Source organism: Anomaloglossus baeobatrachus, chromosome 4 (genome assembly GCF_048569485.1).
Source record: "Anomaloglossus baeobatrachus isolate aAnoBae1 chromosome 4, aAnoBae1.hap1, whole genome shotgun sequence".
Classification (NCBI taxonomy): Eukaryota; Metazoa; Chordata; class Amphibia; order Anura; family Aromobatidae; genus Anomaloglossus; species Anomaloglossus baeobatrachus.
The window spans coordinates 481800823-481827569 of record NC_134356.1 but is presented as its reverse complement, the minus strand read 5'-3'; the positions used below and the strand labels follow the sequence as shown (position 1 = coordinate 481827569).

At 44.4% G+C, this 26747-nt stretch overlaps 1 protein-coding gene across 1 annotated transcript in view; it reads left to right on the top strand.

Annotated features, from left to right (window-relative positions):
* TEX9 (testis expressed 9) overlaps positions 1-26747 on the top strand; it is a 119552-nt gene that overhangs the window by 46432 nt on the left and 46373 nt on the right. The window contains exons 4-7 of the mRNA XM_075342737.1: positions 6197-6276; positions 7716-7764; positions 9935-10014; positions 16155-16333. Of these exons, the coding sequence (XP_075198852.1) occupies positions 6197-6276; positions 7716-7764; positions 9935-10014; positions 16155-16333 (388 nt within the window). The remainder of the gene's footprint in view (positions 1-6196; positions 6277-7715; positions 7765-9934; positions 10015-16154; positions 16334-26747) is intronic.

The following is a 26747-nucleotide window of genomic DNA, read 5'->3' as shown; positions in this document are numbered from 1 at the left end:
TTCCCTGCGATCTGAAATGTTTGATCATTTCAGATCGGAGGGAAATGAATGCAGAGCCGGTGGCGGCTGCAGTTTTCTGTGCGCTTCGGCGCCATTTTGACTGCTCCGGAGGGGGGGTAGGGGTGGTGGGGGGACTCTCCGGTAGCGGGGGCCTTGGGGGCACTAGAGGATTATATTTCTTTATCATCTGACATGTTTGATCATGTCAGATGAGAAAGAAATCAGCATTATTTGCCATTTTTTTTTTTTTTTTTTATTTTTTTTTTGTGTACGTCGGTATACGGTGTATACCGGTGATCACATTATCGGGGTCCAAAAAAACCACCCCGATTCATAATCTTGGGGGTCTCAGCTACCTCCGGTAGCTGAAACCCCCGAGATTTTTCGTCACTGGGGGGCGCTACAAGCTTTTTCCGGCCTGATGTCTCAAGATGTCGGAACAGAATAAGTACCCTGTTTTTCTGACGTCTTGAGACGTTAGGCCGTCGCTATGGGGTTAAATCTCTTGGGCATGAAGTTCACTAGATCTTCACAGGTTGCCACTGGAAACCTCTTCCACTCCTCCATGATGACATCATGGAGCTGGTGGATGTTAGAGACCTTGTGTTTCACCACCTTCTGAAACAAGAAAGCCAGCACATAATATAATGCGCACTGCACTAGAATTCCAAGCTGCACTTTTTAATAAAACTAGGGATTTTTGGCAAAAAATTGCAATCTTTTGAGCTACCCCGCTACGTCACGGCAAATCTCTATGGGGCAGTCCTACTTTAAAATAATTTATTTAAAAGGTGCCAGACGGCCTCACACATTTTAAAACAGTAGAACTGTTTAACCGTTTAAAGCAGCATTTCCCTAATGCTTTTCAGTCCTGTACCCGTGACTAAGGCTACTTTCACACTTGCGTTGGACGGCTTCCGTAGCATTGCATTGTGTGATGGATGCAACAGATGCATTGCATATAGTGGCACAACGGATGCTCTACGGATCGTACAAAACAGAAAGCTTTTTTTTTATTTTTATTTTTCTTCTTTACAATTTTACCGGCAGCAGACTATTGTGAACGATCAGCTGATCGCTCTCAATAGCCGGCTGCCGGTCGATCAGCTGAGCGCTCTCACATGCCGACGGCCGGGCGCTCAACTGATCGTTCGGCCGCCGAGAATGTGTGCGGGGGGCAGAGTGAGGAGTGGGTGGAGCCGAGCGGGCCATGGCGCTGAGGACAGGTGAGTGTGCGTGTGTACATACATGCGGAGTGGAGTGCGGGAGGGGGCGGAGCAAAGCGGGGAAGTGTCGGGCTCCCTGCACACATAGCGAGGGTAAATATCGGCAAAGCACTTTGCTTGGTTACCAGATAGTTACCTTGGTTACGGGTGCAGGGAGCCAGTGAGAGCATGCGCAGTGAAATCCAACGGATTGTGCTGCTTAAAAAAAGTTACAACTGCGTCGTCCAGCGGATGCAACGCTGACACTTGCGTTACAGTGTGTCGTCCATACAAGTCTATGGAGAATAGCGCAGTGCGTTAACGGACTGCGCTATTCTCCATAGTGACTGACTCCGCTGAACGCAAGTGTGAAAGTACCCTTAGTCAAGGCTGTGGGCGGGACAGGCCCAGGCAAGTGCTGCTTGAATTAAATGGCCTGTGGACAGGACTTGATGGCTAAGTGTGAACAGCCACCACTTGCCAAAATCAGACAGATGGAACAAGCACATTAAGGTGCATGGCTAGGTGGAGGTCAACCACCAACCAAACAAATCCGAAACAAGAAAGCCAGCATATAATGCGCACTGCACTAGAATTCCAATAATTTATTTAAAAGGTGTCATGCGGCCTTTCACGTTTAAAAAAGTAGAACTGTTTAACAGTTAAATAGTTCTACTTTTTTTTAAATGTGTGAGGCCGCATGACACCTTTTAAATAAATTATTTTAGAGTAGGACTGCCCCATAGAGATTTGCTGTGACGTGGCGGGGTAGCTCAAAGGATTGCAATTTTTTGCCAAAAATCTCTAGTTTTATTAAAAAGTGCAGTTAGGAATTCTAGTGCAGTTCGCATTATGTGCTGGCTTTCTTGTTTCACCACCTTCTGCTTGAGGATGCCTCACAGATGCTGAATAGGATTTAGGTCTGGAGACAAGCTTGGCCAGTAAAGCACCTTTACCCGCAGTTTCTTTAGCAAGGCAGTGGTCGTCTTGGAGGCGTGTTTGGTGTCGTTATCATGTTGGGATACTGCCCTGCGGCCCCGTTTCCAAAGGGAGTGGATCATACTCTGCTTCAGGATATCACAGTATATGTAGGCATTCATGATTCCATCAATGAACTCTAGGTCCCCACAGTCGGTAGCACTCATGCAGCCCCAAACCATGTGACTTCCACCACCATGCTTGACTGTAGGCAAGACACACTTGTCTTTGTGCTCCTTATCTGGTTGCCTCCACACACACTTTACACCATCTGAATGGAATAACTTTATCCACCACAGGACATTGATCCAGTAATCCATGTCCTTAGTCTGCTTGTCTTCATCAAACTGTTTGCAGGCTTTCTTGTGGATCATCTTTAGAAGAGACTTCCTTCTGGAACGACAGCCATGCAGACCAGTTGGATGCAGTGTGTGGCATATGGTCTGAGCACTGACAGGCAGACCCCGCACCCCTTTTAACCTCTACAGCAGTGCTGTTGACATTCATACCTCTATTTTAAAAAGACAACCTCTAGATATGACGCTGAGCATGTGCATTAAGCTTCTTTCGTACATGGCAAGACTTGTTCTGAGTGGAACCTGTCTTGTTAAATCGCTGTATGGTTTTGTCACCATGCTGCAGCTCAGTGTTTGGGTGTTGGCAGTCTTCTTATAGCTTAGGCCAGTGTTCCCCAACTCCAGTCCTCAAGATCCAACAGATCAAGTTTTAAGGATCTCCTTAGCATTGCACAGGTGTTGGAATCATGCAGGTAATGAAATTATCACCTGTGTAATACTAAGGAAATCCTGAAAACATGCACCTGGCTTAATCCATCTTTATGTAGAGCAACAATTCTTTTTTTTTTTTCAGATCCTCAAAGAATTCCTTGACATGAGGTCTCATCTTGAACTTCCAATTTAACACACCTGATCCACATTTCTACCTGAGATCTTGTAACTCTAATGAATCACATGACAACAGAGAGGGAAAATTACTTAACTAACTGGGCACTGTTTGACCATTTTCACTTTTGTTGAGTGTGGTATTGACATTAATGGCTGTGTGTTGAGTTATTTAGATATTTAGAGGGCATTCCAAATTTACACTGTTATACAGGCTGCACACTGACTACTTTAGATTGTATCAAAGGGCCATGTTTTCAGTGTTGCCCCATGAAAAGATATACTAAAATATTTAGAAAAATGTGAGGGTGTACTCACTTTTATGATTTACTCTCTATATATATATATATATTTATATTTTTTAGTTTCTCTGCTGCAGGTTAGTACGATTACAGAACATCTTATCAGGTCAATTAAATGTTGTTAAAACGAAACCCAAAAAAGTGGCGGAATTGCAGTTCTTTCATGTTTTCACTTTATGCATTTTCAGTATAGTACAGTTGCATGCAAAGGTTTGAGCACCCCTGGTCAAGTTTACTGATATTCTGAACAATTAAGCAAGTTGAAGATTAAATTATCTGTAAAAGCCATAAAGTTAAGGATAACACACATCCTCTGCATTTTAGACAAAAAAAAATATGTTTTTTTACATTTTTAAATTCTCAACAAAAAATAAGGTTGACCAATGCAAAATATTGGGTACCCTGCATGGTTAGTACCCTGCAGCACCCCCTTTGGCAAGTATCAAAGCTTGTAAATGTTTTTTGTAGCCAGCCAAGAGTCTTTCAATTCTTGTTTGAGTAATTTTCATGCTTTCTTCCTTTGAAAAGTCTTCTTGTTCTGTAAGATTGCTGGGTCCTCTTGCATGCACTGCTCTTTTGTGGTCTAGCCACAGATTTTCAATGATGTTCAGATCAGGGGACTGGGAGGGCCATTGTAAAACCTTCAGCTTGTACCTTTTGACATAAGTTAATGTGGATTTTGAATTGTGTTTAGGATCCTTATCCATTTGTAGAAGTCATCCTCTTTTCAACTTCAGCTTTTTTACAGATGGTGTTATGTTTGCTTGAAGAATTCGTTAAACTTTAATTGAATCCATTCTTCCCTCTGCCTGTGAAATGTTCCCAGTGCCATTGGATAGAACACAACCCAAAGCATGATTAATCCACCCCCATGCTTAATGGTTGGCGAGATCTTCTTGTCATGACATTCTGTCTCCTTTTTTTCCTAAACATTTGGTTTGATCATTGTGGCCAAGGAGTTCTATTTTAACCTCATCAGTTAACACGACTTGTTTCCAAAATACATCAGTCTTGTTTAGATGTTATTTTGCATACTTCTGATGCTAAATTTTATGGTTAGGATGCAGTAGAGGTTTTCTTAAGATGACTTCCATGAAGGCCATTTTTCGGTAGGTGTCTCTCAACAGTACAACAATGTACCACAACTCCAGAGTCGGCTAAATCTTCCTGAAGGACTTTTGCAGTGAAGTGAGGGTTCTGATTTGCCACTCTAGCAATCCTACGAGCAGCTCTCACAGAAATTTTGCTTGGTTTTCCAGACCTTATCCTGGCCTCCACTGTTTCTGTAAGTGCCATTTCTGAATTACTTTTCGAACTGAGGAAAGGGCAACTTGAAAAAGCTTTGCTATTTTCTTCTAGCTTTCTTCTGCTTTGTGGGCCTTCACCATTTTGATTTTCAGAGTGCTAGGCAGCTGCTTTGAAAAACCCATGGCTGTTGTTTTATTTGCACAAGGTTAGAGGAAGCTGGGTTTTTATAAAGCTGTGAAATTTGCATCACCTGCCCTTTCCTAACTATGATAATGAACAAGCCACAAACCTAACAGGCTAATTAAGATCTGAAATGATAGTCAAAGTTATCTGAGCACACAAATCTCCAAGGGTGTTCTAACTTTTGCATTGGCCCATTTTCATTTTTGTAGTTTTTAAAATGTTAAAGATGAAAATATTTTTTTTGTTCTTACCTTAAATATAAAGGAAATGTGTCATCTTTAACTTTATGCCTTTTAGATATTATTTCATTTTCAACTTGATTAACTGTTCACAATAACAGTAATTTTGACCAGTGGTGCTCAAACTTCTGCATAGCACTGTAAATGGTAAAGTCATTGCTCCACAAAAAAGAATCCCACCTATGTCGGCAGAAAAAAAAAATATATGACTCTTTGGCGATAGGAAGGGGTTATTAAAAATATAGTGGTGTTTTGTGTATACATCTCTCTTATGTTTTTCCATGGATACTCTGTTTAATCTCATACTGCAGTTATGCCCCTTTTTATCTGTCTCCTACAAGTGTCATTGTCTTCTCAGATTTACAGTAATTGTATACTTTTGTAGCCTAGAAAATAATTAAAGTGGATTTCCACATCTTGGGCAAGCCCTTCTTAAATACTGTATACTGCAGTGTAAAAGGAAACCCTAACTGCTACTACCCTCCCTCGCTCACTGGTGCTGGGGTCTCCCAGGGTATGCCTGACATTGTCAAGTGAGCCCTGCAGCCATTCAGCAGTTGCTAATTGTCTGCTTCACTCCCACTCCACTCAAAGCACCAACATCTGAGGAAGGTGTGAGAACTGCGGCCAATTGGCTGCTGATTAGCTAAAGGGCTGACGTGGCATAACAATGTCATGTGATCCCTGGGAGATCCGGGACCAATGCAGGAGCGGAGTATATGTTATGTTATTTTACCCTGGGTAATACAGTAATTAAAAAGTGGTTATTAGTAAGCGTAACAAGCATATTGATACTCAGGTGCGTTGTACTCCTTTAACAGAGGATGATGGAAGTCAATGGGGAACTTGAGCATCTTCCGGAAAAATGCTTGAGTTCCCCATTATACTCAGTACACAAGTACTGAGCATGAAAGTGCTTACCGAGCAATTCGTTTGTCACTAGAGGTTATCCAAATCCCTTTAAGTGTCTCACAAGGTAGCAAAAAGAAGGTGACATATTGATGTTTTATCTAGGCAGCATCTAAGATTGTCTGTCTGCCTTCATAACTGGACTCACAATTAACCGTAACTGCCATCACTTTTCTAAATTGTATAATGCATTCGGGAGGTAATCTGACATCTACACCTCCTTATAACAGCGAGAGCAGAAGCAGCTCCTGTCACGACCAGCGCTGTCACAGGTGAAACTTTTTGATGAAGAGGAGGATGAAAATGTAAGGTAACAATAACTTTAATTCTTTTCTTTCGGGGATCTAATTTTTTTTTTTTTTTATACATACGATGTCCAACTATACTGAAAGTGTCCTTTTATACCTTTTGTATTTTAGAGCGCTCTTATTGTCCTAAGTGAGCATATGCAGACGCCCAACTGAAAAGATAGAAACATTAAAAAGAAAATTGGACCATACCCCATAACCATACCTTCTAGCCACACAAATTAACATTTCTTATTTCTTACCACCCTGGCCAAATTAAGAGAATGTTAGAAAGTGATGGACCTCTCCAATAAGTGTTTCCAATAAGCTCTGTTTGTAATAAAAGTAAACTGTGCCTAACTCGTCCTTCCCAGGTCCAGCAGTGTTGTTGTTTATAGCACTGACATCACTTGGACGGTGCGGCATCCGACCAGTGAGCTCAGCGTCTCTGACTGTCTTGTGCCATCTTCTCAGGCAGAGCAGCTACGCTCAGTTGTCTATAGTGCTGTCAATGTAACATTGGCGCTGCAGACAAAAACAGACCCCGAAAGTTGGCGCTAGATCCAGCCAGGGTGAGTAAAGCACAGTTTAATTTTTTTTCTACTTCCAGAGTTTATAGGAAAGGGGACAACCCCTTTAAGACGTACCACATAACTGATAAACCCTTTCGTTGTCCTGTTCCATTATAGGGGACATGGTGGTATTGGCTGAGACGGACGTTAAACAGACCACCTGGTACATCTGGGCATAGATCCAAATTTGGGATTATCCCGCTGAATCTGGGATGATTGAGAGCTACGGCCCCAACTTCAATATACCTCTGACTGTATCTGAAAGCATGCAGAGGCGTAGCATATTTCATTGGACTATGTGTCAATGAAGATTTTCTCCTGAAATCTAGAGCTTTAATACAAAATACATGATAGTATGCATTAGTGGGTAACTTTCTGTAACTTAAGAGTTAGCGTTTGTTTTGCCATGTGAATGGTTTGTTAAAAACTCTGCTTGTTGTGGTTAAAATTCAATTGCTGTGAATCGATTGGTACATCCCATTTCATTGGCGTAGATGGGTGTCTGTGGTTGCTACAAGGAGAGGGAGTACTGCCTCTTAGCTGCTGACATCCACGGCTCTTCTTTTGATTAGCCAGCCTGGCACTACGTGACATTTTACCATGTACCAGGCTAGCTAATCAAAAGAAGAGCCTCAGTAGGTAAGAACAGCGGCCAAAGACCACTGTTGTGAGCAATAAAATGGGACGTAATAATAAATTTGTTCCAACTCCAGTTGTATTTATTAAATGGGAGGACATTCAGACCAATAAAGCTTATTTCCATGTAATCTCCATCAGTCTCCTTTTTAGCACTGAGTTAATGAGATCCGAAAAGGACAAAAGCAGGCGTGTGTTGATGTTTGTATTTTCTATATGGCTGTTTTAATACTTTCAATTATGTTATTATTTAGAAAACTGCTCTCTCCAGAAGTACCAACCTTAACCCTCTCCCGCGTCAAGGTAATTGGATTATACAAACAGTGTCATTATTCAAGAAAAAAAGAATAGCTTAGATTCGCTATAAATGAAAACTAATCTAGTGCCAAAAAAATTGTTGTGCTAAATTCTACTTTAAGCGCCATTCCCATACCTCACTGCTTTCAAGGTGATTTCAGCTTTATACATATATATATATATATATATATATATATATATATATATATATATATATATATATATATATATATATATATATATATATATATATATATATATATATATATATATATATATATATATATATATATATATATATATACACACACACACACATTATATATGTGTGTATATAAGGTTAACCTGTTAAAGGAAACCTGTCAGGTCCAATATACACCCGGAAGCACGAGCAGTTCTGGGGGCATATTACTAATCCCTGCCTAAAGGTACTGTCACATAACGAGATCGCTAGCGAGATCGCAGCTGAGTCACCGTTTGGTGACGCAGTTGCGATCCCGTTAGCGATCTCGTTATGTGTGACACTTACCAGCGATCAGGCCCCTGCTGTGAGATCTCTAGTCGTTGCAGAATGGTCCAGGCCATTTTCTTCAAAGGCGATGTCCTGCTGTGCAGGACACATCGCTGTGTTTGACACTGTGTAACAGGATCACAGTGACTGCTGAGATCGTTATACAGGTCGCTACTGCGATCTGTATTGTTCTGCATCGCTGGTAAGATCTCACTGTGTGACATCTCACCTGCGACCTCCCAGCGACTTATCTGCGATCCCTATCAGGTCGCATCGTTTTTGGGATCGCAGGTAAGTCGTTATGTGTGAAGGTACCTTTACTGTCCCTGTATCTAAACAAGGAGTTTTAAAGGTACAAAGTTAAAAAATGATTTTTATTAGGACAAATATATTAAAAAATAGAATTGTGCATTTTTCCATAAGACACCGTTATAGTACAATATTGACAATAAATACGATTGGTACAAAAGAATGGTACAATGGGTACACAAATGAGAGTGAACCTGATGGACGCACTAAACAGGATGACCCAAAGAGTAAAGGCCGAAATAACGGCTAAAGATGAAGGTCAAAAAAGTGAAACCTGGGCGCCTGGTCCACAAACACCTGCAGATGGTGGGCGATGGAAAAGGCAGGCGAAGATGACCGGATGTAGGTCCGAAAAACAGGGGCTGATCGCTGAATGTAAGGCTGGCAAAAGGTCAGCATTAATGCCTAGGGCGCCGGTACAAAATGCATAATGACCGGAAATACGTCCAAATGCTTAGACCTAAGAAAATTGCCAGATAAACGGCTAACAGAGAAATAGCGATAATGCCTAGGACGCCGGAGCACAATGCCGACCGGATGTACGCCCAAAGCCTATGCTTATGCTGATCGCCGAGTGCCAGTTAGAAAAATTATATCAGCGGTGATACCTGGGACGCCGGTAACCAAAGCCTGCAGGAAGGAGTGCTCCACGTGGAGGACCCGACGTACGTTTCGCAATGGATTATGGTCGCTTATTCATGAACCAATCGTATTTATTGTCAATATTGTACTATAACTGTGTCTTATGGAAAAATGCACAATTCTATTTTTTAATATATTTGTCCTAATAAAAATCATTTTTTAACTTTGTACCTTTAAAACTCCTTGTTCTCCTTGTTTTCATACCTATTGGAGTAGTATGGGTTCAGCACCTCTCATTGTATTGTTGTTGACCCTATTTTGCTAAACTATGTGCCGTAAGCTTTTTTGTTTAATGTCCCTGTATCTAGTAGCATAGATAAAGAGGTCTTTAGAAAAAGTAGGCAGGTACTAGTCGCAAGGGCGTTATTTCCCCCGACTAGTCTGCCCTCTTAAATTTTTTAGGTACATCATAGCAAATGTGAATACGTATGGACATGGCAATTTTTATTTTATCCCATAAATTTATTTTTTATTTATATTTTTCTCGCTTCACTTCCCAGACTATTTACTGCTGATGCATCACACACAAATTGGATTATAATAATATTTAAATACATTGCAATGTAACAAAATAGGTAAAAAGCCAAGGGAGGTGAATAGTTTTGCAAGGCACTGTACGCTTTAATTAATGCATCATAATTTGATAAAACATTACTAAAATTAAACATCATTAACTTTAGATTTAAAGCTAAAATAGAAGCTTTCTTTTTACAGACTGATAGTAAAACTGGCACTAGACCTTCAGCACGGAACAGACCACATACTGCAACCGATGCAAAAAAACAAATACCAAGGTAATTATGCTGATATATTATTATAGTGAGCAGTCTATTAATATTTAATACTGTTAGATCTAAAATATTTGTCCCACGAAAAAAGTATATTTTAATCAATGGAAAATTTAAGAATAATAAGTTCCACGATAGGAGTGTTACATTTTTTCCTGTGCTGAGATAATCTTATCTACTGTATGTGTCCCCACTATGTACTGTGTAATGGCCGTGTCTGACAGTACAGGGAAATGGTGTGATCATACCACATCCCCTGGGCTGGAGAGGAAGTAAAATCATACCGACAATACAGCAGGGGATCACATATGCTGTTGTCTATGAGGTGTAGAGCATTGTTTAGAAACAAGTGGAGACATGGATATATTATATATATATATATATATATATATATATATATATATATATATATATATATATATATATATATATATATATATATATATTCTATTATGTATAAAAACAGACCAAAAGTTTGGACACACCTTCTCATTCAAAGGGTTTTCTTTATTTTCATGACTCTGAAAATTGTAGATTCACAGTGAAGGCATCAAAACTATGAATTAACACATGTGGAATGAAATACTTAACAAAAAAGTGTGCAACAACTGAAAATATATCTTATATTCTAGGTTCTTCAAAGTAGCCACCTTTTGCTTTGATTACTGCTTTGCACACTCTTGGCATTTTCTTGATGAGCTTCAAGACGTAGTCCCCGGAAATGGTCTTCCAACAGTCTTGAATGAGTTCCCAGAGATGCTTAGCACTTGTTGGCCCTTTTGCCTTCACTCTGCGGTTCAGCTCACCCCAAGCCATCTCGATTGTGTTCAGGTCTGGTGACTGTGGAGGCCAGGTCATCTGGCGTAGCACTCCATCACTCTCCTTCTTAGTCAAATAGCCCTTACACAGCCTGGAGGTGTGTTTGGGGTCATTGTCCTTTTGAAAAATAAATAATGGTCCAACTAAACGCAAACCGGATGGAATAGCAGGCCGCTGCAAGATGCTGTGGTAGCCATGGTGGTTCATTATGCCTACAATTTTGAATAAATCCCCAACAGTGTCACCAGCAAAACACCATCACACCTCCTCCTCCATGCTGCACGGTGGGAACCAAGCACGTAGCGTACACCCGTTCACCTTTTCTGCGTCGCACAAAGACACGGTGGTTGGATCCAAAGATCTCAAATTTGGACTAATCAGACCAAAGCACAGATTTCCACTGGTCTAATGTCCATTCCTTGTGTTCTTTAGCCCAAACAAGTCTCTTCTGCTTGTTGCCTGTCCTTAGCAGTGGTTTCCCTGCAGCTATTTTACCATGAAGACCTGCTGCACAAAGTCTCCTCTTAACAGTTGTTCTAGAGATGTGTCTGCTGCTAGAACTCTGTGTGGCATTGACCGGGTCTCTAATATGAGCTGCTGTTAACTTGTGATTTTCAGGCTGGTGACTTGGATAAACTTATCCTCCGCAGCAGAGGTGACTCTTGGTCTTGCTTTCCTGGGGTGGTCCTCATGTGAGCCAATTTTTTTGTAGCGTTTAATGTTTTTTGTCACTGCACTTGGGGACACTTTCAAAGTTTTCCCAATTTTTCGGACTGACTGACCTTCATTTCTTAAAGTAATGATGGCCACTCGTTTTTCTTTACTTAGAATTTGTATTATGGCAAGAAAAAAAAACAGCTAACAGCCTATTCAGTAGGACTATCAGCTGTGTATCCACCAGACTTCTGCCCAACACAACTGATGGTCCCAACCCCATTTATAAGGCAAGAAATCCCACTTATTAACCCTGACAGGGCACACCTGTGAAGTAAAAAACATTTCTGGTGACTACCTCTTGAAGCTCATCAAGAGAATGCCAAGAGTGTGCAAAGCAGTAATCAAAGCAAAAGGTGGCTACTTTGAAGAACCTAGAATATAAGACATATTTTCAGTTGTTTCACACTTTTTTGTTAAGTATTTCATTCCACATGTGTTAATTCATAGTTTTGATGCTTTGAATGTGAATCCACAATTTTCAGTCATGAAAATAAAGAAAACTCTTTGAATGAGAAGGTGTATCCAAACGTTTGGTCTGTACTGTGTATATGTATGTATGTATGTATGTGTGTGTGTATATGTGTGTGTGTGTGTATGTATGTATGTATGTATGTATGTATGTATATATATATATATATATATATATATATATATATATATATATATATATATATATATACTAGAAGGTGGCCCGATTCTAACGCATCGGGTACTCTAGAATTTACGTATTGTGTAGTTAATGTATGATTTTTTGTTTTTTATATATATATATATAGATATAGATAGATAGATGCTGTTGTGAGTAGTTGCCGAGTGTTTGTGTAGGGCGCTGTAAATGTTCTGGGTGTTTGGGTGGGGGGGGTGTGAGAGCGGTGTTGTATGTGTGTTGTGTTGCGTTGTGTGTGTTGTGTTGTTTGTGGAGCGCTGTGTGTCTGCAGCGTTCTGTGTGTGGTGCTATGTGTGTTGCGCGATTTGTGTGGGTGTGGAGTGCGTGTGTGTGTTTTGGGGGGAGGTATGTTTTGTGCAGTGTGTGTGTTGCGTGGTATGTGCGTATATTTTTGTATGCCGCGGTGTTTGTGCGGCGTTGTGTGTGTGTGTGTGTGTGTGGCGTTGTCTGTGTGTGTGTGTGTGTGTGTGGGTGTCTGTGTAGGGCGGTGTTTGTGGTTCCCAGTGTGTGTGTGGTGTGTTGTGCGGTGCGCGTGTGGCGGTGTGTGTTTTGGGGGAGGTGTGCACCCCCACCGTGCTCCATCCCCCATGCTGCGCACCCCCCATCGTGCTCCATCCCCCATGCTGCGCACCTTCCATCGTGCTCCATCCCCCATGCTGCGCACCTTCCATCGTGCTCCATCCCCCATGCTGCGCACCCCCCATCGTGCTCCTTCCCCCGCGCTGCGCATCCCCATCGTGCTCCATCCCCCATGCTGCGCACCCCCCACCGTGCTCCATCCCCCATGCTGCGCACCCCCCACCGTGCTCCATCCCCCATGCTGCGCACCCCCCATCGTGCTCCATCCCCCATGCTGGGCACCTTCCATCGTGCTCCATCCCCCATGCTGCGCACCCCCCATCGTGCTCCATCCCCCATGCTGCGCACCCCCCATCGTGCTCCATCCCCCATGCTGCGCACCCCCCATCGTGCTCCATCCCCCATGCTGCGCACCCCCCATCGTGCTCCATCCTCCATGCTGCACACCCCCCATTGTGCTCCATCCCCCATGCTGCGCACCCCCCATCGTGCTCCATCTCCCATGCTGCGCACCCCCCATCGTGCTCCATCCTCCATGCTGCACACCCCCCTTCGTGCTCCAACCCCCATGCTGGGGCCGTCGGGGGCGGGGCCGAGCGTGCCAACGTGTGCCGGGGGCGGGGCTGAGCGGGCGAGGCGTCAGCGTATGCCTGCTCCCTGCACATGTGTACCGGGAGCCGGTGTACGCTGGTAACCATGATACACATCGGGTAACTTAAGGGAAGCGCTTTCTATAGTTACCTGATGTGTATCATGGTTACCAGCGTACACCGGCTCCATCACGATCCCAGCATCGCAAAGTTATGTCCACCGGGGGCGGGGCCGAGCGTGCCAACGTGTGGCAGGGGCGGGGCCAAGCGAGCGAGGTGTCAGCGTATGCCGGCTCCCTGCACATGTGTACCGGGAGCCGGTGTACACTGGAGTGGGCGATGCGTGCGGAGGGCCGGGGCGAGCGGCTAATCCATGCGGGAGGGTGGGGCCAGGCCGACCCCAGCGGCCAATCTGACAGTTGTCACTGTAACGACACTGTCACTGTGAAACAATTTTGGAGACAGACAGACAGACAGAATAAGGCAAATATATATATATATATATATATATATATATATATATATATATATATATATAATATATATATATATAATATGTATTTATTATCCAGTGTCTTTCAAAAGTATTTGGCCCCCTTGCACATACATTATATCACCCCTGAGTATACCCCTCACCTCACATTTTTTGTAAATATTTTATGAGATATTTTCATAGGACAACACTGAAGATACAGTGCCTTGCGAAAGTATTCGGCTTCCTTGAACTTTTCAACCTTTTCCCACATTTTAGGCTTCAAACATAAAGATAAAAATTTGTAAATAAAAATAATGTTATGGTGAAGTATCAACAACAAGTGGGACACAATTCTGAAGGTAAACGATATTTATTGCTTATATTAATTTTTGGTAATAAATACAAAACTGAAAATTGGAGCGTGCAATATTATTCGGCCCCTTTACTTTCAGTGCAGCAAAGTCACTCTAGAAGTTCATTGAGGATCTCTGAATGATCCAATGTTGTCCTAAATGACTGATGATAAATATAATCCACCTGTGTGTAATCAAGTTTCCGTATAAATGCACCTGCTCTGTGATACTCTCTGTGCTTTAAACAGAACACTGAGACTATCATGAAGACCAAGTAACACAACAGGCAGGGCCGTGATACTGTTGTAGAGAAGTTTAAAGCCGGATTTGGTTACAAAAAGATTTCCAAAACCTTAAACATCCCAAGAAGCACTGTGCAAGCGATCATATTGAAATGGAAGGAGTATCGTACCACTGCAAATCTGTCAAGACCCGGTCGTTCCTTCAAAAATTTCATCTCAAACAAAAATAAGACTGATCAGAGATGCAGCCAAGAGCCCCATGATCACTCTGGATGAACTGCAGAGATCTACAGCTGAGGTGGGAGAGTATCCATAAGATAGCAATCAGTCGTACACTGCACAAATCTGGACTTTATGGAAGAGTGGCAAGGAGAAAGCCATTTCTCAAAGATATCCATAAAAAGTGTTGTTTAAAGTGTGCCACAAGCCACCTGGGAGATACATCAAACATGTGGAAGAAGGTGCTCTGCTCAGATTAAACCAAAATCGAACTATTTGGGTACAATGCTAAACGATCTGTTTGGCGTAAAAGCAACAACAGCTCATCACCCTGAACACACCATCCCCACTGTCAAACATGGTGGTGGCAGCATCATGGTTTGGGCCTGCATTGCTTCAGCAGTGACAGGGAAGATTGTTAAAATTGATGGGAAGATGGATGGAGCCAAATACAGGACCAGTCTTCAAGAAAACCTGTTGGAGTCTGCAAAAGACCTGAGACTGGGACGGAGATTAGTCTTTCAACAAGGCAATGATCCCAAACATAATGGAAAATCTACAATGGAATGGTTCACAAATAAACGTATCCAGGTGTTAGAATGGCCAAGTAAAGTCCAGACCTGAATCCAATCGAGAATCTGTGGAAAGCGCTGAAAACTGCTGTTCACAAACGCTCTCCATCCAACCTTACTCAGCTCCAGCTGTTTACAAAGGAAGAATGGGCAAGAATTTCAGTCTCTCGATGTGCAAAACTGATAGACACATACCCCAAGCGACTTGCAGCTGTAATCGCAGCAAAAGGTGGCTCTACAAAGTATTAACTTAAAGGGGACAAATAATATTGTACTCTCTAATTTTCAGTTTTTTATTTTTTACAAAAATTTAAAATAAGCAATAAATTTCGTTCAACTTCACAATTTTGTCCCACTTGTTGTTGATTCTTCACCATAAAATTTAACATTTTTATCTTTGTTTAAAGCCTGAAATGTGGGAAAAGGTTGAAAAATTCAAGGGGGCCGAATACTTTCGCAAGGCACTGTATATCCATATATATATATATATATATATATATATATATATATATATATATATATATATATATATATATATATATATATATATATATATATGTACCTGTATAATATATATATTTTATTATTATTATATATTTTTTTTATTTTATTTTTTTTGCGCCCTCTCTGGCTCAGGAGATGTGAATATGATGAGACCATATCAATGTACGGTTAGACACAGCCATTACACAGTACATAGCAGGGGCACATATATGATTATCACTGTACCGGAACATTTTTTAAAAATACATTCAATTGTACAATTTTATTTTATTCCAAGATCTACTATACTTTGATTTGGGGATAACCCTTTTTAAACCCTTGCATGTACTATCTTCTATCATACATATGGATATATTTTTTTTAAAGGGAATGTGATATATCTATATATATATACTGTTTTCATTTCAAGACCTAGACCAAAAACAGCCGACACACGCATTGCCAATGACGTTGCAATGCCAACAGATATTGTGGATTTCTCTCTTGCGAAAACCATTAGTAAAATTGAAGGCAAACTAGAAGCTGGTGAAATGCCTGAAAATGCTGAAGATGATGTAATTCCAGGAATGAATAATGACATTGGAGCAGGTATTTTAGTTCTCTATATAAGCCAGGATCTATTGTGATTAAGTTTTGTTAAAAATTGTCTAAGATAAAATTCCTTGGAATTCTCAGTGATTCTGTTCCCCAGAAAATCCTAACTTCTTTGTCGCTCCATTGGGAGACCCAGACAATTGTTTTTAATTGGGTGTATAGCTTCTGCCTCCGGAGGCCACACAAAGTATTACACTTTAAAAAGTGTAACCCCTCCCCTCTGCCTATACACCCTCCCGTGCATCACGGGCTCCTCAGTTTTTATGCTTTGTGTTGAAGGAGGCACACATTCACTCGAGCTCCCATTTTAGTCAGCAGCAGCTGCTGATTGTATCGGATGGAAGAAAAGAGGGCCCCTAACAGGGCCCCCGGCATGCTCCCTTCTCACCCCACTGAGTCGGCGGTGCTGTTAAGGTTGAGGTGCCCATTGCGGGTACAGAGGCTGGAGCCACAGGCCGTTTTCCTTCCCCATCCCTTAGAGGCTCTGGGAGAAGTGGGATCCTAACCGGTCATCCAGGCACTGGGACCGGGCTCCCTCCGCAGCCCCTGTGGGATTCTGACGGACAGGAGACTGAGTATCATCAGGGACAGGCCCTGCATCATAAAGGTACTCTGTGTCCCCTTGGGGACGGTGCATGGAGCACTTGGTCTCAGACGCTGCAGCGGCTGCTGTTTTTGTGTGACGACCGGGACTACCGCGCCGACCGCGCCTGCTTGCCGGCCGCGGTATTAAATTTAGTCCCCGGCTTTTGCGGCCTAGTGCCTTAAACTCCCGCCCCCGGGCCTGCCAGTCAGGGGTAAGGGCGGGACGGTCGGCCTGACGTCGACTGTGAGGGCTGGAGCATACTTTAGTGTCCTCCTCCCCCCTCACTCATCACTCTGGGGCACCAGATTCCCGCACTTTATTGATCACGCCCACGGCTCCCTCCTCCCCTTAGAACGCCGGCAGCCATGTTTTAAACACATTCTGCCGGTGGAGGACTTCTGGCTGCAGCTCTGGGAGACCCAAGGCAGGGAATTTGGTGGACACACACCGCTCTGGGCGGTCGGTAAGCCACACCGGTCACCCGGTGCTGGTCCCCCTAGGGTGCCGAACTGTATATATATATATATATATATATATATATAATATTATATTTGTATACATTTTCTAGGTTCGGCCGCAGTGTTTAGCCTTTGGCTATATACCCTCAGTGATTAGAGAACAGCATGTCGGTCACAAGGAGCAAGGGTGCCAAGACACAGGGTTATTTTGCAACCTGTACCTCTTGTGCGGCTATGCTACCTGCAGGTTCCACCTACCCTCACTGTGAGCAATGCTCGGGCCCTGTGGCACTCGCTCAGCCGGAGCCTCGGGCACTGGTGGGACCCTCGGCCCAGGTAGAACCGCCGGCCTCCCCTGTCCAGGCGGCAGGGACAGAGTTTGCAGTTTTAGCTGAGAAACTGTCTGAGTCACTTTCACCATCCATGGCTCAGTCTATGGACAAATGGTCTGCTAAGATACTAGAAGCCTTACAGTCCAGACCGGCCCTTACACAGGCCCCGGTCATCGCCCCCAGGCCCATCTCGGTCTGCGCCGCAGCATGCTCCTGGGGTGGCCCCTAGATATCACGTGGAGGACTCCGGCACGGACCGCAGTCCCAGACCGGCTAAGCGGGCTCGCTGGGAATCTTCCCCGACTTCATCACGCTGTTCGGGGTCTCAGCTTGAGGACTCTCTGGAGGATGAGGCGGAGGTCGCAGCCCAGGGCTCTGACCCTGACGTTGCTCTCAATCTTGATACACCTGAAGGGGACGCCATAGTAAATGACCTTTATAGTTCTAGCACCTGGTTGATGGACGCTATCTCCCCCGCCTCTACCTGTGGAGGAGTCGGCTTCACAGCAGGAGAAGCACCAGTTTAGGTTTCCCAAACGTACACGGAGTGCTTTTTTCGATCACTCTAACTTCAGAGATGCTGTCCAGAAGCACAGAGCTTTTCCGGACAAGCGCTTTTCTAAGCGCCTTAATGACACACGTTACCCCTTCCCCTCTGACGTAGTCAAGGGCTGGGCTCAATGTCCCAAGGTGGATCCTCCAGTCTCTAGACTGGCGGCTAGATCCGTAGTAGCAGTGGCTGACGGTTCATCGCTCAAGGATGCCACTGACAGGCAGATAGAGCTCCTAATGAAATCCATCTTTGAAGCCACAGGCGCGTCTTTCGCCCCGGCCTTTGCAGCCGTGTGGGCACTCCAAGCTATCTCAGCTTGTCTGTCTGAGATTAATGCGGTGACACGTACCTCTGCTCCGCAAGTAGCGTCTTTGACTTCTCAGGCGTCGGCTTTTTCGTCCTACGCCATGAACGCCGTCCTGGACTCTGCTAGCCGTACAGCGGTAGCATCCGCCAATTCGGTGGCAGTCCGCAGGGCCATGTGGCTACGCGAATGGAAGGCAGACTCTGCTTCCAAGAAGTTCTTGACCGGTTTGCCTTTTTCTGGCGACCGATTGTTTGGCGAGCAATTGGATGAAATTATTAAGCAATCTAAGGGAAAGGACTCGTCCTTACCCCAATCCAAGACCAAAAAGCAACGGAAAATTCAGGCGAGGTTTCGGTCCTTTCGGCCCTCAGCCAGATCCCAATCATCCTCGTCCAACAGGCCACAGAAGAGCCAGAGGAACTCTTCTGCATGGCGGTCTAAGTCACGTCCTCCAAAGACCGCCGGAGGCACCGTCTCCAAGGCGGCCTCCTCATGACTTTCGGCCTCCACAAACCGCATCCTCGGTCGGTGGCAGGCTCTCCCGCTTTGGCGACGCCTGGTGGCCACATGTCCAAGACCGATGGGTGAGAGACATTCTGTCTCACGGTTACAGGATAGAGTTCTGCTCTCGTCCTCCGACTCGTTTCTTCAGAACATCTCCGCCCCCCGAGCGAGCCGATGCACTTGCTCAGGCGGTGGACACTCTGACGACAGAAGGAGTTGTGATCCCCGTTCCCCTTCAGGAACGTGGTTGCGGTTTTTACTCCAACCTGTTCGTGGTGCCAAAAAAGGACGGATCATTCCGTCCCGTTTTGGACCTCAAATTGCTCAACAGACACGTGAGAACCAGACGGTTTCGGATGGAATCCCTCCGCTCTGTCATCGCTTCGATGTCACAAGGAGACTTCCTAGCATCAATCGACATCAGGGATGCCTATCTCCATGTGCCGATCGCACCAGAGCATCAACGCTTCCTGCGTTTCGCCATTGGGGACGAACACCTTCAGTTTGTGGCACTGCCTTTCGGCCTGGCGACAGCCCCACGGGTCTTCACCAAGGTCATGGCATCCGTTGTGGCAGTCCTGCACTCTCAGGGCCACTCGGTGATCCCTTACTTAGACGATCTCCTGGTCAAGGCACCCTCCCGGGTGGCATGTCAACACAGCCTGGCCGTTGCTCTGGAGACTCTCCAGAGGTTCGGGTGGATCATCAATTTCCCAAAGTCAAAATTGACTCCGGCCCAATCACTGACTTACCTCGGGATGGAGTTTCATACTCTCTCAGCGATAGTCAAGCTTCCGCTGGACAAACAGCGTTCGCTGCAAGCTGGGGTGCACTCTCTCCTTCGGGCCCAGTCACACCCCTTGAGGCGCCTCATGCACTTCCTGGGGAAGATGGTGGCAGCGATGGAGGCAGTCCCCTTTGCGCAGTTTCATCTGCGTCCACTCCAATGGGACATTCTCCGCAAATGGGACAGGAGGTCGACGTCCCTAGACAGGAACGTCTCCCTTTCTCTGGCAGCCAAAACCTCTCTTCAGTGGTGGTTTCTTCCCACTTCTCTGTCGAAGGGAAAATCCTTCCTGCCCCCATCCTGGGCTGTGGTCACGACGGACGCGAGTCTGTCAGGGTGGGGAGCGGTTTTTCTCCACCACAGGGCTCAGGGAACCTGGACTCCGACAGAGTCCTCCCTTCAGATCAATGTTCTGGAGATAAGGGCAGTGTACCTAGCCCTAAAGGCGTTCCATCGGTGGCTGGAGGGCAGGCAGATCCGCATACAATCGGACAACGCCACGGTGGTCGCGTACATCAACCACCAGGGCGGCACGCGCAGCCGTCAAGCCTTCCAAGAAGTTCGGCGGATTCTGCTGTGGGCGGAGGCCACAGCCTCCACCATCTCCGCAGTTCACATCCCGGGCGTAGAAAACTGGGAAGCAGACTTTCTCAGTCGCCAGGGCATGGACGCAGGGGAATGGTCTCTTCATCCGGACGTGTTTCAAGAGATCTGTTGCCGCTGGGGGACGCCGGACGTCGACCTCATGGCGTCTCGGCACAACAACAAAGTCCCGGCATTCATGGCACGGTCTCAAGATCACAGAGCTCTGGCGGCGGACGCATTAGTTCAGGATTGGTCGCAGTTTCGACTGCCTTATGTATTTCCTCCTCTGGCAATGCTGCCCAGAGTGTTACGCAAGATCAAGTCCGACTGCCGCCGCGCCATCCTCGTCACTCCAGACTGGCCGAGGAGGTCGTGGTACCCGGATCTGTGGCACCTCACGGTGGGTCAACTGTGGGCACTCCCAGACCGACCAGACTTGCTGTCTCAAGGGCCATTTTTCCATCTGAACTCTGCGGCCCTCAACCTGACTGTGTGGCCATTGAGTCCTGGCTACTAGCGTCCTCAGGCTTATCTCAAGAGGTCATTGCCACTATGAGACAGGCCAGGAAACCAACATCCGCCAAGATCTATCATAGGACTTGGAGGATCTTCTTATCCTGGTGCTCTGATCAGGGTTTTACCCCCTGGCCGTTTGCCTTACCCACTTTTCTTTCTTTCCTTCAGTCCGGAATGGACAAGGGGTTGTCTCTCGGCTCTCTCAAGGGACAAGTATCGGCGCTATCCGTATTTTTTAAAAAGCGTCTAGCCAGGCTTCCGCAGGTCCGCACGTTCCTGCAGGGAGTTTGCCACATAGTCCCACCTTACAAGAGGCCGCTGGAACCATGGGATCTTAACAGAGTGCTAAAGGCTCTTCAGAAACCACCTTTCGAGCCACTGCGGGATGTCTCCCTTTCACGTCTTTCACAGAAGGTGGTCTTTCTAGTGGCAGTCACATCGCTCCGTAGAGTGTCGGAGTTGGCAGCGCTGTCATGCAAAGCCCCCTTCCTGGTTTTTCACCAGGATAAGGTGGTTCTGCGTCCGGTCCCGGAATTTCTCCCTAAGGTGGTATCCCCTTTTCATCTCAATCAGGATATCTCCTTACCTTCTTTTTGTCCTCATCCAGTTCACCAATGTGAAAAGGAGTTGTATTTGTTAGATCTAGTGAGAGCACTCTGGCTCTACATTTCTCGCACGGCGCCCCTGCGCCGTTCTGATGCGCTCTTTGTCCTTGTCGCTGGCCAGCGTAAGGGGTCGCAGGCTTCCAAGTCAACCTTGGCTCGGTGGATCAAGGAACCGATTCTTGAAGCCTACCGTTCTTCTGGGCTTCCGATTCCTGCAGGGCTGAAAGCCCATTCTACCAGAGCCGTGGGTGCATCCTGGGCATTGCGGCACCAGGCTACGGCTCAGCAGGTGTGTCAGGCGGCTACCTGGTCTAGTCTGCACACTTTCACGAAACACTATCAGGTGCATACCTATGCTTCGGCAGACGCCAGTCTAGGTAGGCGAGTCCTTCAGGCGGCGGTTGCCCACCTGTAAGAGGGAGCCGTTGTCGGCTCTTTTTATTGGGGTATTCTTTTACACACCCAGGGACTGCTTTTGGACGTCCCAATTGTCTGGGTCTCCCAATGGAGCGACAAAGAAGAAGGGAATTTTGTTTACTTACCGTAAATTCCTTTTCTTCTAGCTCCTATTGGGAGACCCAGCACCCGCCCCTGTTCCCTTCGGGCTGTTGTTCTTTTGTGTACACATGTTGTTCATGTTGAATTGTTCTTTTGGTTCATGGTTTTCAGTTCTCCGAACATCCTTCGGATTGAATTTACCTTAGACCAATTTATAACTTTCCTCCTTCCTGCTTTTGCACCAAAACTGAGGAGCCCGTGATGCACGGGAGGGTGTATAGGCAGAGGGGAGGGGTTACACTTTTTAAAGTGTAATACTTTGTGTGGCCTCCGGAGGCAGAAGCTATACACCCAATTAAAAACAATTGTCTGGGTCTCCCAATAGGAGCTAGAAGAAAAGGAATTTACGGTAAGTAAACAAAATTCCCTTCTTCTATGTAACGTACCCGATTAGTAATCTTCCATAATGTCTCTATTACTGATTCCCTGCTGCAGTTGGAGCCAAGAACTTAATGGGCACCAAAATGAGACACAACCATATGTTTCAGTAAATAGATGTATTATTCTTTTCCTGTTTACAGTAAAAGTCCCTCTTAGATCATCTTTTCCAAAATAAATGATTACCTTTTTATGTTTTATTGCAATGATTTGTGGGAATTTCCCTCTTCCCACGCGCGCAGTAGCAGCCGCGGCTGGTATTGCGCCTGCGTGGGAAGAGCGGTGACGTCACCGCTAATTGCACACGTGCAGTTCGTGCTTGGATGTCACAGATGGTCATTTCACCGCACTCCCAATGCAATAGCATCAGGCCTATTTCTAGACATCAATAAACACTAGTGACCCAGTGCATTAGAAGCCATGCATGCCTGTGCCATCACACTGCCTCCATCTTGTTTTATAGAGGATGTGGTGTGCTTTGGATTATGAGTCTTTCCAAGCCTTCTCCATGCTTTCTTCTTCCGATCATTCTAGTACAGGTTGAGCTTAGTCTTGTTTATCAATAGAATGCTTTTCCTGAACTGAGCCTTCTTTAGATGTTTTTTTGCCAAAGTCCAATCTGGCCTTTCTATTTTTAAGGCTTATGAATAGTTTGCACCTTTGTGTATTTGCTCTCATGAAGTCTTCTCTTTTTGGTAGACTTAGATACTGAGACACATACATCCTGGAAAGTGTAATTCACTTGTGTGAATGTTGTGAAGAGCTTTTCTTCACCATAAAAAGGATTCTGTCGATCATCCACCACTGTGTTCTGCTGTGGATTCCTGGGCTTTTTTATTTTCCAAGCAAATCAGTGCACTTGTGTTTCTTTTTTTTATACAGAAAGTACCAAAGTGTTGACTTGACCACTCCTAACATTTCTGCTATCTCTCTGATCTCTTTTATTCAGCCTAATGATAGTCTGCTTCTCTTCTATTGAGAGGTCCTTTAACATCATGTTGTAGGTTCACTGCAACAGCTTCCAAATGCAAATACCATACCTGGAATCAGTTCCAACCCTTTTACCTGCTTGAAGATGGAAGAATGAGGGAATAGCCCATGCAGCCTATTAAACAGCTTTTAAGATAATTGTCCTATTACTTTTGGTCTCTTGAAAAAAAGGCAGCTACATATTAAGGAACTAAAATTCCTAAACCTTACTCCAATTAGGATGTGAATACCCTGAAACTAAAGCTGAGAGTCTGCACTTTAAGCCCATATTGATTTTATAATTGTATCTTTAATATGTTTTGGCAAACAGCTAAAATACCAAAACTTGTCACTGTCCAGATATTTCTGAACCTAGCTACATTTTTCTCAATGACGAGATATCACTTTTTCCATTATTTTTTCTTTTGCAGATTTCTCTTTGAAACTTTTTGATTAGAGTTAGATCGAAATGTATAAACATAAGACAGTGGTATCAGAATTAGCATGACGTGTTCTGACAACACTGAAGCATGGCCCATGTGGCTGTAAGTTGTCAGAGTGCGAGTAATGTATTTGCTTCATCCAAAGGATGTCTGTCACCTCCACTACTTTTTTGCTTTCTTGATATTGAGCTGCAGTGTCAGCATTGGGTATGAGCCAGCGAGATGAGACTATGAACCTCAGACCTGGAGCTGACAATGCTGGCAAATGATGCATATAATGCACTGCTTCTGAGTTGGAAGAGTGGTCAAGGAAATATTTTATTAAACGCGCTAGTCGGTGATAACTCAAGGTTTGTAAAAGTGTGTTTTATGCCAGAATGTAATATCAGGTCATGAGATTCTGTCATATCTAATTCTGGTTTTGGTGTGATGGTCCTGCTGCTGACACTCATCCTTTTTTCTTCAGCGGCTCGGCATGCTTGTCACATTTATTCTAGTGTCATATACTTGACACTTTGTACAGACTGTGTGAGTTGTGAGGAGAACGTAATGAGCTAGCTTTCATTTTTTTTCTTAACACCCGTGGAGGATTTAAATTAGGTTGGTGAACATATCAAAGATTGTTACCAAGTTCTAAAAAGTTCCCCCTAAAAAGAGCAATATTTAGGAAATCCCAATTATTTTAAAGCACCACTCCAGTGTTTGTTTTTAAATCTCCACACTGGAGTGGCACTTTAAAGTCTTTGTCCCCTGCCACTGTATTATACTCACCTTCCAGCGGTGTCCTATTTTTCCAGCATTGCTCCAGTCGGTCTCCAGAGATTTGTGACCTTCCGGCAGCTCCAGTGTTTGCTGGAGAGAGCCGGAGGTCATAAATTAATGCAAGTTTTTGAGAGCCTCATTCTTGCTCTCATAGACTTGCATTGGGAGCTTGTGATGTAGCTTCTAACTTTTGGACAGTCAGAAGTTAGTCTCGAGATCAGAGTGTTGTCAAAAACCCATGAAGCCGCTGGTGAGTATATAACGGGGTAAGGGACTTTCATTTAAAGTGCCACTGCTATGCTGAAAAAAACAACTTTGGAATGGTGCTTTAAATGGAACCTGTTACCAGATGTTTATAATACTCACCTAACGGTTGGTGCAGAGCAGACTGGTCGTCTCCATTCTCCGGGTCCGCGCCTCCTCTTTCGGCCATCTTTGTCCTCCTTTTGAAGCTAGTGTGAATGACACGTTGTACATCATACACACAAGCCGACACTGAGGTCCTGCTCAGGCTCACTTTGATTAAAGTATTATAGTGCACCTATGTGGGACCTCAATGTCGGCTAGTGTAGATGACGTAGAACGCATCATCCACACTAGCTTCAGAAGGAGCACAAAGATGGCCGAAAGAAGAGGCGCGGACCGGAGAATGGAGACGCCCACCCGACTAGCCTGCTCTGCACCAACCGTTAGGCTATGTGCGCACAGTGCGTTTTTCGCTGCGTTGTTTTTGTGCATTTTTTGGGCTACAAACTGCATGACTTTGCTTCCCCAGCAAAGTCTATGAGTTTTGATTTTTGCTGTCCGCACACAGCTTTTTTTTTTTTTTTTTTTTAGCTGCATTTTTGAGCTGAAAAAAAAATGGTCATGTCCATTCTTTTCTGTGTTTTACTGCATTTTCCACCCATGCAATGCATTAGAAAAACGCAGCAAAATGCAGTGATCAAAAATGCAGCAAAACGCAGCCAAAAACGCACTGAAACACGGTAAAAACACATGCGTTTTTACTGCTGCATTTTTGCCGTGGGTGCGTTTTTGTACGTTTTTAGCGGCAAACGCACAAAAATGCAGCGTCTTAATAATAACAATGTACGCACATAGCCTTAGGGGAGTATTATAAACATCTGATGACAGGTTCCCTTTAAGTTTTGTTGTGACCTTTTAATGGGTTTGTCCAATTTTGGGAACAATTTTTTTTTTATTTAAAAATTTATATTTGGGGCTGAAAAAAACAATTTATGGCATATAATGAAAAATGTTGTACTATTTGCCTTCTATAGCCCCCCTGTTTAATTGTTTATGGTTGATTGCAAAATTAGTTAACGGACATCCCATCTGTGAGAAGAGAGTTTGTATCTTTTAGCTGTTTTTTTTTTTTTTCTGAGATACTCTCAACTGACCAAATGTGCCTGTAAAAACCAAACCAACAAAATTTTTAATAAAACACAGCTTGCTTTTAAATAATAAACAAAATACTTCCGTAGGTGGTCAACCTCTTTTAGTGTGAATTTTTGCAGAATATGATTGTAGAGATTATTTCCACAAGCAAGCATTTGCATTAATAGAAAGAATTCTTCTGCATACTGTTGAAATGTTTTAGGCAGGTGTAAATAATATGCTGCAAGGTAATTCTTCAAAAAAATTGAAATGTTATTTCTTCCTGACAAACGACGTACTGGTATGTTATATTTTGCTATGCATTCCCACAAATGGACGTTCTAGTACATCATGGCGTTCATGCGTGCACAGGAGCTGTGCGTGCACGATTACCGCCGGGAGCTAACGTGATAGTTAAGCTCCTGCTGTAACAGCCATAGCTGATGCCCACACCACTCCTGGCTGTATAACCCTCTGAATGCCACAATCAACAGTGATTGCAGCATTTAGAAGGTTAGGAGAGGAAGGGGGTCCTCTCCAGTTTTTGCACCCATGCAATGTGATCATGGTCTGCCAATGGTTGCCATTTACAGTAGGAGATCAAATAGTTATCTCCTGGTCTATCTGCTACGGTGGCCTGTTAGTCTCTGCTATATGATATAAAATTCAGTGACACACATGTGGTGCG